Below are 12,812 nucleotides of genomic sequence, written 5' to 3' on the forward strand. Positions count from 1 at the left end.
GACTGTGGAATGTAAACATTGTCTTGTGACAAGCACTTCGCTGCACAGTGAAGGAAACAGAAACCAACATCCTCCCCCTTTCTGTGAACATCACTGGGCAGCGTGTTCGTACAATATCAGTACAAACCCAACTTCTGTACATAGGTACAGTGTTGATCCCTTGATACAATCTTGGACAATACATCAGCAGGAATTTCATTACCTGGCATATAGGACACCGTTACGAGTCCCTTCTGAATATGTTCCCTAGCATGTTGCACCTTCAATTGCAAGTGCTTCGTGCTTTGCTTACAACCTTCCGAATTCAGCAAAGCCAAACATGCTTTGTTGTCCTGGTAAACCTGGATTGGACATTTGACAGGAATTTTCATGTCTTTGCACAATTGTAACAACCATTCACAATCCTTAAGTGAATAAGACAGTGCATTCAGTTCAGCTTCACAAGTACTTAAGCTAATTGTTGTTTGCTTCTTGCATGACCAATCAAATAGACCCTGATTGTACATGTAGCAAACTCCAGACGTACTTTTCCTGTCTGCAGTGTCACTTCCAAAACTTGCATCTGCAAAAATTTCAAGACCACCAGACTTCTGATTGTTAAATCTCAGTCTGTAATGCATAGTGCCTTTTAAATAGCGTGCTATGCGTTTCAGAGCTTTCCAATCCTTAACAGTAGGATTGTTGACTTGTCTGCTTAGCAAATTACAGCTAACAGCAATGTCAGGTCTTGAACATCTGGCAATGAAGTTTAGCTTGCCTAGCACACTTCTGTACAGTGTAGTGTCAGAAAATGCTTCTTCAGTGTCTTCTACCTGATAACCTGTTGTCATCGGTGTGTCTACAGGGTTAGCATCCATCAGGTTTAGTTTGCTTAACACATCAGCAATTTTCCGTGATTGGTGTACTAGAATGTTACCACTTTGATCTTTCTCTATTTCCAGAGATAGGTAATTGTTTACCTCACCAAGATCTTTCATGTCAAAGTGCTCTTTCAGTTGAGCTAGGGCATTATTGTACATTGTGACATCTTTCCAAAAGAATAAAATATCATCAACATAAAACAAACAATACAGCTTCTTTTGCCCCTCCTCTTTGACAAATACACATGGATCAGCCTTCCCTTGTTGAAAACCTAGAGAAAACAATGCTTCAGTGAGTTTTGTGTGCCAACACCGTGCACTTTGTTTGAGACCATAAAGGGACTTCTTCAGAGCACAAACAAATCCCTGTTTTACCTGTACGCCATCAGGTGGAAGCATATAAAGTGATTCACCTAAAGATCCGTACAAAAATGCTGTATTCACATTGTGGTGACTAATGTGAAGATTCTCCTCTGCAGCTAGCTTGAGCATAAGCCTAATGCTCTCATACCTCACCGTGGGTGAGTAGGTCTCATGATAGTCTTCACCTGGTACCTGTGCAAAACCTCTGGCTACCAATCTGGCTTTGTGTCTGACTATCTTGCCATTTTGATCTGTCTTCGCTTTGAAGACCCATTTGCTTCCAAGCAGTTTCATTCCTGGAACTACTGGAACTAGTTCCCAAGTTTTGTTCCTTTCTAAGGAATCAAGCTCAGCCTTCATAGCATTTAACCATGGCTCAGCTTCCTTAGAATCCAAATCCTGGATTTCTTGGAAACTTGAAGGTTCAAATACCTTCTTGGAGCTTTTAACAGCTGCTACTGCTGTCTTGGCAAATTCATCAGCAAATCTCTTTGGAGGTCTGCCTTTTGTGGCTCTTTGTGACCTGCGAATTAGCCTTTGGTCTTCAACACTTTCCTCTTCCTTCTTAGGAGAAAAGTGACCTATTGTGAACAATGGTTCTTCCAATTCCTGATCAGAGCTTTCAGAGGGTCGCATAGAGGCTTTCGCACTCTTGAAAACCTCTGAATTATCCGATTCAGTTTCAGACTCAGAATCAGAACCTTCATCAGTGGGTGTGGGTTGCTGTTGCTTATCCTCAGTCTCATCACTGTCATCAGGATAACATTGGAAAATTCCCACATTCTCCCCCCACTTGGCATTGTACTCAACACTTCTTGTGAGTTTAATCGTCTTAGAGTCAGTCATCATTATTCTGTAAGAACCTTTCTGATAACCTAGAAAGATACCATGCAATCCACGTTTGCCTAATTTGGAGCTTTGTGGTGAATGAATCCACATGTCAGAACCAAAAATTTTCATGTGTTTGATGTATGGTTTCTTGCCAAACATCTTCTCATAGGGGGTACAACCAATCGCTGAAGATAACCTGCGATTGTAACTGTAAATAAAAAACGAGAGAGCTTCGGCCCAATAACTCTCTGGAAGATTTGCATCATGCAGCAAGGTTTTTAACCCTTGAAGCAATGTTTGATTTGCCCTTTCGCAAAGACCATTCTGCCATGGCGAGCGAGGACTGGACAAATCGTGTTGAATTCCTTTCTCAGTCAGAAAAGCTTCAAACTGCTGAGAAGTGAATTCTCCCCCGCGATCTGTGAAAAGAATTTTTATCTTCTTACCATGCACATTTTCCAACCAAGCACAGAATTCCTTGAACCTTGGAAAAGCCTCTGGTTTCTGCTTGAGATTGTACACATAAATATACCTGGAAAATGCATCAATGAGAACCATGAAGAACCTATTTCCACCCAAAGAGGGCGATAGTGGACCAACTAAATCAGCATGAACAATCTGGTATGGTTCTGTAGCTTGCCTACTAGACACCTTACCTTTCGCAGCCATTTTCACCTTGTTTGCTGCGCATGCTTTGCACTTCATGTGGTACCTGCAGGGTTTAATAGTCATACCTTCAACCAAGGCAGGCATTTTAGATACTGCCTCAAAATGCAAATGACCAAATTTCCTGTGAAAATCATGAATACATCCTGCATGCAAACTTTTGTTAGAACCTGCAATGCAACAAGTATCATTCTGCACAACATCATCATAATACAAAACAAACAAACGATCAACACATTCAGCATGCAAAACATAATCGTCTTTCTTTGTGATGGTGCATTTCTTATTCTTGAAGGAAACGTCAATGTTCCGTTCATTCAGCTGCATCACACTGAGAAGATTGTGTGTGGCATCTGGAACATAAAGTACATCATGTATCTCTAAGTCCAAACTGTGAAGTACAACAGTTCCGTAGCCTTGACTGGGGATCGTGTGGTCATCCGCCTGGTGAATCGCACCTTCCTGCGGTGTAAAAGACACGAACAGTCTCTTATCGTTGCACATGTGGTGGGTAGCTGCTGAATCAACAACAAAGAAAGATCTAGACGTCTTCTGGACCTTTGCAACCTTTGGAGTGAAACGTGAGACCATTGCCTTGTGCTGCGTTGTCCTGGACACCGGACCTTTGCCTTTGCTTTGGCCTTTTCCACGCGATGAACTTCCGCTGCGCTGCTCTGTCTTGGCCTTGGGATATTTGCATTCCCTCTTCATATGGCCTAGACGTCCACACGAGTAGCATTTCACTGCCTTCAAAGCTTTGGCGCCCTCTGGTGGTTCCACTGCATTCTGGGATGACGTCTGTGAAGACTCCCCCATACCCATGCAGCTAGCAGCCCGGCGATCTGCTTCATTCTGGATCACGGCAGTAACATAGGCTACTGTGAGCTGAGCAGTTGGTTGAACAGCAATCTGAGTGGCAACGGACTCCCAACTTGGACCCAAAGAATGTAGTATCATGCAACTCATGTCTCAGATTCTGCATCTCCATCAGATGTTTACGCACATCTCCACCTTCAGCAAGAGCCATATCATGCAGCTTGGCATAGTAGTACATTGAGGAACCAGCTTCTGTCTTCAAGTGAGCCTCTCTTAAAGTGTTCCAAATTTCTCTGGCTGTGGTCTTTCCACGCAACAGACAGAGCTCCTCTGGGGATACTATCAATGTAAGTGTTCCCCTTGCTTTGGAATCCTTAGCTGCCCATTGAGCTGTAATTGGAGCTGGGGGGTTGTCTGTAATAACATTAAACAGACCTTCCTTCCGCAGAACAGCCTCTGCATAAAGTACCCACTCCGTGTAATTTTTCTTATTGAGCTTAGGAATCCCAAAAGCTTCAGCCAGCTTTGCTTCAGCCATTTCCGCTGCTTTAAATGAGCTGAGTCACAGTCCTGCAGCTTCCAAAAGCACTTGTAAAAGTACTTTCGCTTTCTCAGCCATTGCCTATATCGCGGCAAAACGGCTTTAAAAGTTCAAAGTCCAGCCATAAAGCCATAAACTAGAAACTGGCAGGCTGCCTGGAGCATGAGCACATACCTTCATCAATCAAACTTGACGCGCAGAGCAGATAACGCGATCCGTTCCTCTGTTCCTCTGCCGGCATTCTGACTCGACTCGACTGCTGGAGTCTTTATTCCTCAGTTTGATTTACGTCTTTCTGGGCCCGATAACCAAAATGTTGAAATTGCAGAGTCCTGTGCACAACGGAATGACGAACAGTACGTGCCACATGCTTAATGTTGCTTTATTTTCAGTTCAAAGTTGAGAAATTACAAACATGCATCTTGCCTCTGCGGGAGCAGAGAAGCAACCGTCCTCCTCCTCGGAATGAAGAACACCGAGAGAACAGTGAAAAACAGGAAACCAGTGTACGTCACATCCAGCTTCCCATTCCCGTGGGAAAACCCAACAGTGCTCTGACTGTGGAATGTAAACATTGTCTTGTGACAAGCACTTCGCTGCACAGTGAAGGAAGCAGAAACCAACAGTTGTTGTTCTCTTCGACATCTGGTGGGAGGGCGTTCCACAGGGAGGGTGCCACTACCGAGAAGGCCCTCTGCCTGGTTCCCTGTAACTTGGCTTCTCGCAGTGAGGGAACCGCCAGAAGGCCCTCGGTGCTGGACCTCAGTGTCCAGGTAGAACGATGGGGGTGGAGGCGCTCCACTACCCGAAGGAGTCTCAAAGTGGCTCACAATCTCCTTTCCCTTCCTTCCCCCCCCCCAACAAACACTCTGTGAGGTGAGTGGGGCTGAGAGACTTCAGAGAAGTGTGACTGGCCCAAGGTCACACAGCAGCTGCATGTGGAGGAGCGAGGACGCGAACCCGGTTCACCAGATTACGACTCCACCGCTCTTAACCACTACACCACATTGGCTCTAAGACGAGTGAACAAGCAAGATGCAATGGGGAAGACGAGGAGCAGGTCCAGGGGACTTCTGTCAGCAGAGTGTGTTTCCTCAACAGTGGCCCTGGGGCATTTTGCTTGTTCCAAAAGAGTCCTTGCCTTCTATAGGCCCCTCCAAGCACCCATTTCCTTGTGTGTTTAGGATTATTCGTGCTCATAGGGTGCTTATACAGATACTGTTTGGCACCTGCAAAAGTATTGATGATTGATTTTATATTCCGCCCTATACCCGGAGGTCTCAGGGCGGCTCACAGAACCAAAACACGAAACCACAAAATATATAATCAAAATGAAAACAACCCAATAACCACCCCCGGGGGGGGACATTTTAAAAGGGCATAGAATGCCAATCAAATCAACCAAAGGCCTGGTTAAAAAGGAACGTTTTTGCCTAGTGCCCAAAGGTGTATAATGAAGGCGCCAGGCGAACTTCCCTCGGGAAAGCATTCCCCAGATGGGGAGCCACTGCAGAGAAGGCCCCGTTCTCGTGTTGCCACCCTCTGGACCTCTCAAGGAGGAGGCACATGAAGAAGGGCCTCAGAAGATGATCTCAGGGTCCATGTAGGTTCATATGGAAAGAGGCGGTCCTTAAGGTATTGCGGTCCAGAGCCATTTAAGGCTTTATAGGTCAAAACCAGCCCTTTGAATTGGGCCCAGAAACTAATTGGTAGCCAGCGCAGTTGGACCAGGATCGGTGTAATATGCTCAAACAATCTTTTTGGGTGGTCATACTGCTTCGTTTCCAATCAATGCATGTCCCGCAGCTGAAATAATGTAATCTTTATACCACAAACGTTCCAGTTTCTTTCTTTCGTTTGTTTGGTTGTTGTTGTTGGTTTGCTATTGTTGTGCTGGAGTGCAAGAGTGCCCCTCCAGACAGCAAGAATACAGTTATCGTCAGGGAAACCTTGCAGAAAAACTAACAAAGCAGAGAGATGTGTGGATGGTCCAGTATGAATCCATTGCTAATGCAATACTATTGCATCAATGACATGTTGCAGAATGCACCCATATAAAACCCTCCAATCCTCAGGGGCCTTTAGGAAAAAACAAAAACAAATACATTTCCAAACCACCCAATGAAAAGCCTTTGAATTGCAGCAGTTTGTAGTACCCCAGAAGAAGGAAAACACTCCAAAACCTATGGGGAAAGTTTTTTATATTTTAAAAAAGGTTTATGCCAGGATAGCAAGCCATCCTCTACACACCCTTCACACATTTGTCCAACCTTGCCTCAAACACAATGAGCTTCTTCCCTCCCTCGCTTCCCCTCCAGAGAAAAGGGGTTTAATATTTAAAATGGGAGCAATTTAGGATTTTCCATAAGTCACTCTTCAAAGAAGTAGGTCATTTTGTACTTCAGACCAGCCAAGCGTGATAATTTTGAAATCTTTTCGGGGCACAAAACAGTGAATGGGGGCAGGCGGGGGGGGAGATTCAGAAAGGAAGCTAGAAAGCCACAGCGCAACTTGGGAAACAAGGGCGCTTCTTGGTGGAGGGGCTGGCGAGAGCCAACTATGCCAAGTCAGCGTGACTCTGCTATGCGGATGCCAACGCTAACTGCTCTTTAATCCAGCCGTTTTCACCTGTCCAGGGCGTTACGGATAATGGTTTAACTTCCTGAAATGGGAATGTTTGCCTATGCATTCTTAGCATAGGGTTTTTTCTGTGGCAGTAGCTCTCATGTGATTGGCTGGCTGTGAGTCACATGAGAGAGACATTCCATTCTGTTGTGACTGTTATTCCGGTAACTGTCGTTTTTTAACTGTTTTTCTGGTCTTCTCTCTGTGTGTGTGAGGGAGAACGGCTGCTGAGAGAGGTTTCTGCTACTGAGGACAATGTTGTGTCAGTGTGGCCTCTCTGGGGTGAAGCAGACAGAGGAAGATCTCTAAGTGTTAATAGGGAGAAACCTGTGTTCTCTATAAGGAACAAAGTGAATAAGCATGAGAATGTAGATATGTTCTTCTCAGTTATATGTTTATGAAAGTAAAGTTCCTTTCGAATATAAAGAGTCTGGACATTGCATATCATCAGCATTTATTTATATGTATACAGTGGCTGGTTTTCGACCGTCTCGGAAGTCAAACATTTCACTTTTCGAATGCCCAATACCCAGATGTAAATGCTTTCGTTTTTGAACATGCCTCAGAAGTCAAATGGCTTCCGCTGAGTGTTTCTCAATTTTCTCAATTAAATTTGCAGACCGCCCTTTGTGCCTTGTTTTTCGAACGTTTCGGAAGTCGAACGGTCTTCCGGAACGGATTACGTTCGAAAACCAAGGTTCCACTGTATACACAACACAGGGCTGTCTCAATGCCTGAGAGGACACATGGATTTTTGTTTTTTTAAAGTGCCTGCTAGTGGCTCCCTCCTAAATTAGCCACATGAGGAAGCCATTTTGTTTTCCCAATAATGATGTATTTTTATCTATGTGTGCCCAGTTGAGGTGACGTATCCAATTCTTCTGATTTGGATTAAACGCATTTCATATACATGAGGCTAGTTGCCAAGGGAAAACAGCCACAGGCATAGGAAAAGGGAAAGGGAAAGGGAAAGGGAAAGGGAAGGGAGAGGAGAATAAAAATCAAATCTCAGGAACAAGGTAAGCCTGCAGCTGGAGTCCAGGCAGGTGATGGGTCTTGCCTGAAAGATGGAGTGTCAAATGCAGGTGTCCAGACCTACCTTCGCCATTGTCTCCTGCAAACATGTTTGCCCGTGCCTTATCATTGCTTAGCAAGCCTGTGTTAAGGAACAAGGTGCAAGGTTCCCCTGAGCTCTGTACCCGGATCAGGGATATGAACCCAGGTCTGCCTGGTCAAAGCCCGTCAGCATCACTCACAATTGCTTAAGGCTGGAGAACTAAAATGGTGTGGCCCCACTTACATCGAGAGAACCTTCACTGAAATGATATCCTGCCTCAGCTCCAGGCATTTTGTGGAGTTGTACTCCAAAGGACCTTCATAAAACTCAAAGTACCTGGAGAAGAAAAAGAAAAGAAAAATGTAATCACTAGCTATTTCAGAAATAGATACACACACATGCATGTATATATATATATATATATATAAAATCAGGTCAAATTGCATTTGGACTGTACCAGGCCCAGCTCTGAGGAGCATATTTTCAGAAGGAAATTGACGAACTGGAATGTGTCCAGAGGAAGGCTGGTAGGGGGCCTGGCAATCAAGTCCTGGGAGGAATGATTGAAAGTGCTGGATATGTTTAGCTTGGAGAAGATTAAGGAGAGATACGATAGCAGTCTTCAAATATCTGGAGGGCAGTCGTGCAGAAGGTGATGTGGACCACTTCTCTTTTGCGCCAGAGGGCAAAACTTTAGGTCGAAATTGCAGGGAAGTCAATTAGGAGAAACTTTCCAACATTAAGAATTGTTTTTGACATTAAAACAAAATGCATGGGAAGTTTTATTTGTTGGGTTTTGGAATCACAAAGGCATCTGCTGCCCCGGACTCCTGTGGGAGGAAGGGTAGGGTATAAATTTAATACATACAGTGGTACCTTGGTTCTCAAACGCCTTGGTACTCAAACAACTTGGAACCCAAACACTGCAAACCCGGAAGTAATTGTTCCAGTTTGTGAACTTTTTTTTGAAGCCAAATGTGCTCTGCTTTGAGTGTTACGCTGAGGTCTGTCTGTTTTTGCTATTTATTTTGCATTTTTGCGGCTCTTTTTGTTTTGTTTTTGTGACTGCGTGGAACCCAGTCCAGCTACTGATTGATTGATTGTGTGACTGCCGTACATTGTTTATTGCTTTCATTTTACGGATCAATGGTCTTGTTAGATAGTAAAATTCATGTTAAATTGCTGTTTTAGGGGTTGTTTTTAAAAGTCTGGAACGGATTAATCTGTTTTGCATTACTTTCTATGGGAAAGCGCGCCTTGGTTTTGGCATGCTTTGGTTTTGGAACAGACTTCCGGAACGGATTAAGTTTGAGAACCAAGGGACCACTGTAAACAGTAAAATAAAATCAGGGAGTGGGTGGATTCTCATTTACTGGAATTATTAACAAAGATGGGTATGGCATACCTATTCCTTGAATGCTAAACCATGATAATGCCTTTTGACTGCCAGAATGGAGGATGGAGAAGCGTGTCTATATATAGAAGAAACCTCTGACATTTACATGGTTAGAAGGCTGCCCACAAATGTAAGAGTTGCACCCATCGCTCTGCCCAATTCTGCCTCAGGCCATCCCTCGCATACGGCCCCAGAAGACCTCTCATGAGGGAACATGGCCCTCCAGTTGAAAAGGTTCCCTGTCCTCCGGTCCAGATTATCTCCATGACTGCTTCCAACTCTAAAATTATAAAATTATATAATTTTGTGGGGTGGGTATTTACAAAGTTGGGATGGGGGGATACCACCACCCAAATTGTTGTGGCTGAAACTGCAAGGAAAGCAGATTTTGCCTAAACCTTACCCCCCACCACCACCACCTTATCATGAAGAAGGGTTACAGATTACAACACAGACAGGATCAAAAACTGAAAATAGGGCGCCCTCATAAAGCCATACAAAATCTAAATTTAAAAGCAGGGAAGCAGACAGCAGTCAACTGATGTAGACTAGAAGCAGATGGGAGATAAAGGCAGCCCAAGGCTTTGCACCGAAAGCTGGAAGGCCACAGCTCAATGGCAGCGACAAGCTCTGTGTGCAGAAGGCTCTAGGTTCAACTCCTGACATTCTTCACTTAACTCAGCCTCCACCAATCTGTAGTGTGACCTCTGGATGTTTTGGACTACAATTCCCATGAGTCTCTGCCAATACGGAAGCCTCCCCACAAAACATATACTGTAGAGCTGTGAAAGGGGTTCAGAAAATGGCAACCAAGAGGGCAAGGGGATAGAACAACTCTCCTATGAGGAAAGGCTAGGGGGATGATTTTTAGATTAGGGGGGAATAAAATAAGGGGGGCAACGAGAACATGATAGAAGAGTGTAAAATTGTGCGTGGTGTAGGATTGCCCTATGCATGGGATTTCCCGGACATATCCAGGATTCGTCCGCCGAAAATAGCATCCAGGCAAAATTCCTGAAAATCGGTAAAAATGTCTGAGGAAAAACAGGCATATGGCTGTTAGAATTCCTGCTCCATGATTGCAGTCATGGGATTGTTATCTTTCACATGACGTGGTATGTTTTGACTCCACAGAATGGGAAGTGACAGAGACAGGATGTTTGTGTTACTGTGTTCTGTGAAGTGGGACTGTTGTCCTTTGTTCTTTCTCTCTTCGCTGTCTGATGGTAGAGAGAGAGGGAGCCATGTTGCAGTGCTCCGGGTGTGTTTATATGTAAATAAAGTAGATTAGCCAAAATGCTGAGTTGCTGAGGTCTGTTACGCATGATGTGCAAAGACTCTGCAGATCCCTAAGTGTGCCAGTGTCGGTTGGCATCAGTCGCTGTGATGTTTGGAATGAAGAAAGCTTATGAAGCTCCCAAACGATCAACCAGGAGGGAGAGAAGATGCCAATCGGGCGTGTGTCTCTGCCAGGGTCCTACTCAAGTGTAAGCTGAACTCCTGACAATGGCAATCCATAATGGATGGGTGTTTTTGGTGAATTTCCTTAAAAAAGTAGCTCAAAAACTCAACAACTTTGCCAAAAAAAAAATAATCTCAACAACTTTTGTGTCTGGATTTTCACTTATTGAAATATGGCAACTCTAGAACGGTGTGGAGAGAGGAAAGACGGAGAAGTTTCTCTCTCTCGTAAGTCTAGAACTTGGAGACGTTGAAGCTGAGCGTTGGAAGACTCGGAACAGACTCTCTTCACATAGTGCATGGTAAGCCACAAGAGTAAGTGATGGCACCAACATGGGTGGCTATAAAAAAGGATGGGGCTAATTCATGATGGACAATGACTGCGTTCTACCTCCACTGCCAGAGGCAAACAATGCTTCTCAATCCCAAGTGGGAAGAGCACGGGAGTGTTCATTTCCTACTTGCATGTGGCATCTGGTTGGCCACTGTGAGAATAGGAGGCTGGACTAGGTGGGCAATGGGCCTGATCCTGCAGGGCTCATCCTACATTGAGTTCAGTGAAACTGGAGGGTGTCAGGCTGCTGAAGGTGGAGTTAAAAAGATACAGTAATGTGCTAGGTGATACAAAAGGGGGGGAAAACCACGTGGTGAAGTAGGTAGTAACAAGCTACAAATGAGAGTATGACCACAAGGAGTCTTGAGTTTAATTTAAGGTGGGTAAGAAAGGAAAGGGAGGAGGAGGAGGAAGCAGCAGAAAGAGATGGAGCAACAGAATGAGTGGTGGAAATAGGAGGTGGCGAACGAATGGAATTAGCTCCGCTAGGTGGGGTGGAAGAGGGAGAGAGAAGGCGATGTCACAGAAGAGGCCCACTGCTTGCGTATCACTTGCCATGGCCTCAGACCTGGAAGCATCAGAGGCAAGAGCTCTCCAACAACGGCAGCCCCAAGCAGATGGATTTGATTCCTGGTGTATCGCATGTCCATCCAATGTACTGCCACGGGCACCCACAACTCTCCAGAACCCCATGGAGACCTTTGCCCCTGAATGACTGGAGAGGCCTTTATGAGCTATCCTCATAACCTGGAACCTCAGGGCTTAGAAGAGGCCAATGGATGCAGAGGGAGGTAGTTGGACAGATTTGGAGGGAAGGGCCTCTAGCCTGTGAACGCCTCTAAAGATCTGCCAGATGCTCTAAGACAGGGGTGGCCAACTCCCAAGAGACTGTGATCTACACACAGAGTTATAAACTGACAGTGATCTACCCCCTTTTTGGGGGTTCGGTGTTTGTCCAGTGATCTACCAGTAGATCATGATCTACTAGTTGGGCGTGCCTGCTCTAAGACACTGCTGAGACAACTTCAACTGCAGGATCACTGTCCATGGTCCTGAAACACACTCCTTGGTCCCTCTCCAAGGTGCTGATCATGCCATGGCTTGGAGCAGGTGAGAAAATCCAATGAAGAGCCCCTCCAAATGACTGCAAGGAATGGGGAGGTTTGCACAAGAGATGGCAATCATTGAGATGCTTTGGTCCCAAGCCGTATAGGCCTTCCTAAGTTGAAACTAGCACTCTGAACTGAGCCCAAATAAGCAGAGGGCTTTGACAAAATCACAGAATTGTAGAGTTGGAAAGAACATCTACTTCACCCCCTGCAATGAAGGAAACTTTTGCCCAGTGTGGGGCTGAAACCCACAACCCTGAGATTTAAACTCTCATGCTCTACCGACTAAGCTATCCCTGCATTGTGTGCTCCTACTCAGGATTTCAGCAGTGATGTTCATGGACTCGAATTGGTTTAAAAGAGGATTAGACAAATTCATGGAGGAGAGGGCTGTTGAGGTCTACTAGCCATGATGGCTAGCGTGATGGTTGGAGGCACCAATGTTTCCAAACACCAGTTACTGGAAACCACTGGAGGGGAGAGAGCTCTTGTGCTCAAATCCTGCTTGAGGGTTTTCCATAGGGATCTGACTGGCCACTGTGAGAACAGGATACTGGACTAAATGGACTACTGGCCTGATCCAGCAGGCTTTTTTTACATTCCAACCTTCCAAAGCGATGGGAGAAACAGAGACATTTCCTACTACAAAATGTTATAGCCAAGATGATGGGGTGGGGTGGCGGTACTGGACCAGTCAGCCGTGAAAGACAAATAAATCTTCAAGAATGACGTCCGTCATTCCCTGGCTGTGCT

The 12,812-nt window shown here is 45.1% G+C and overlaps 1 protein-coding gene across 2 annotated transcripts in view; it reads right to left on the reverse strand.

The window, feature by feature from the left end:
• The window catches only part of ST8SIA5 (ST8 alpha-N-acetyl-neuraminide alpha-2,8-sialyltransferase 5), a 67,425-nt gene that overhangs the window by 19,217 nt on the left and 35,396 nt on the right, over positions 1-12,812 (reverse strand). For both annotated transcript variants that reach the window (XM_082242125.1, XM_082242124.1), the window contains one exon: positions 8,003-8,095. In XM_082242125.1, coding sequence (XP_082098251.1) covers positions 8,003-8,095 — 93 coding nt within the window. The remainder of the gene's footprint in view (positions 1-8,002; positions 8,096-12,812) is intronic.

This window comes from Podarcis vaucheri (assembly GCF_965113315.1).
Source record: "Podarcis vaucheri genome assembly, chromosome: 11".
Taxonomy (NCBI): Eukaryota; Metazoa; Chordata; class Lepidosauria; order Squamata; family Lacertidae; genus Podarcis; species Podarcis vaucheri.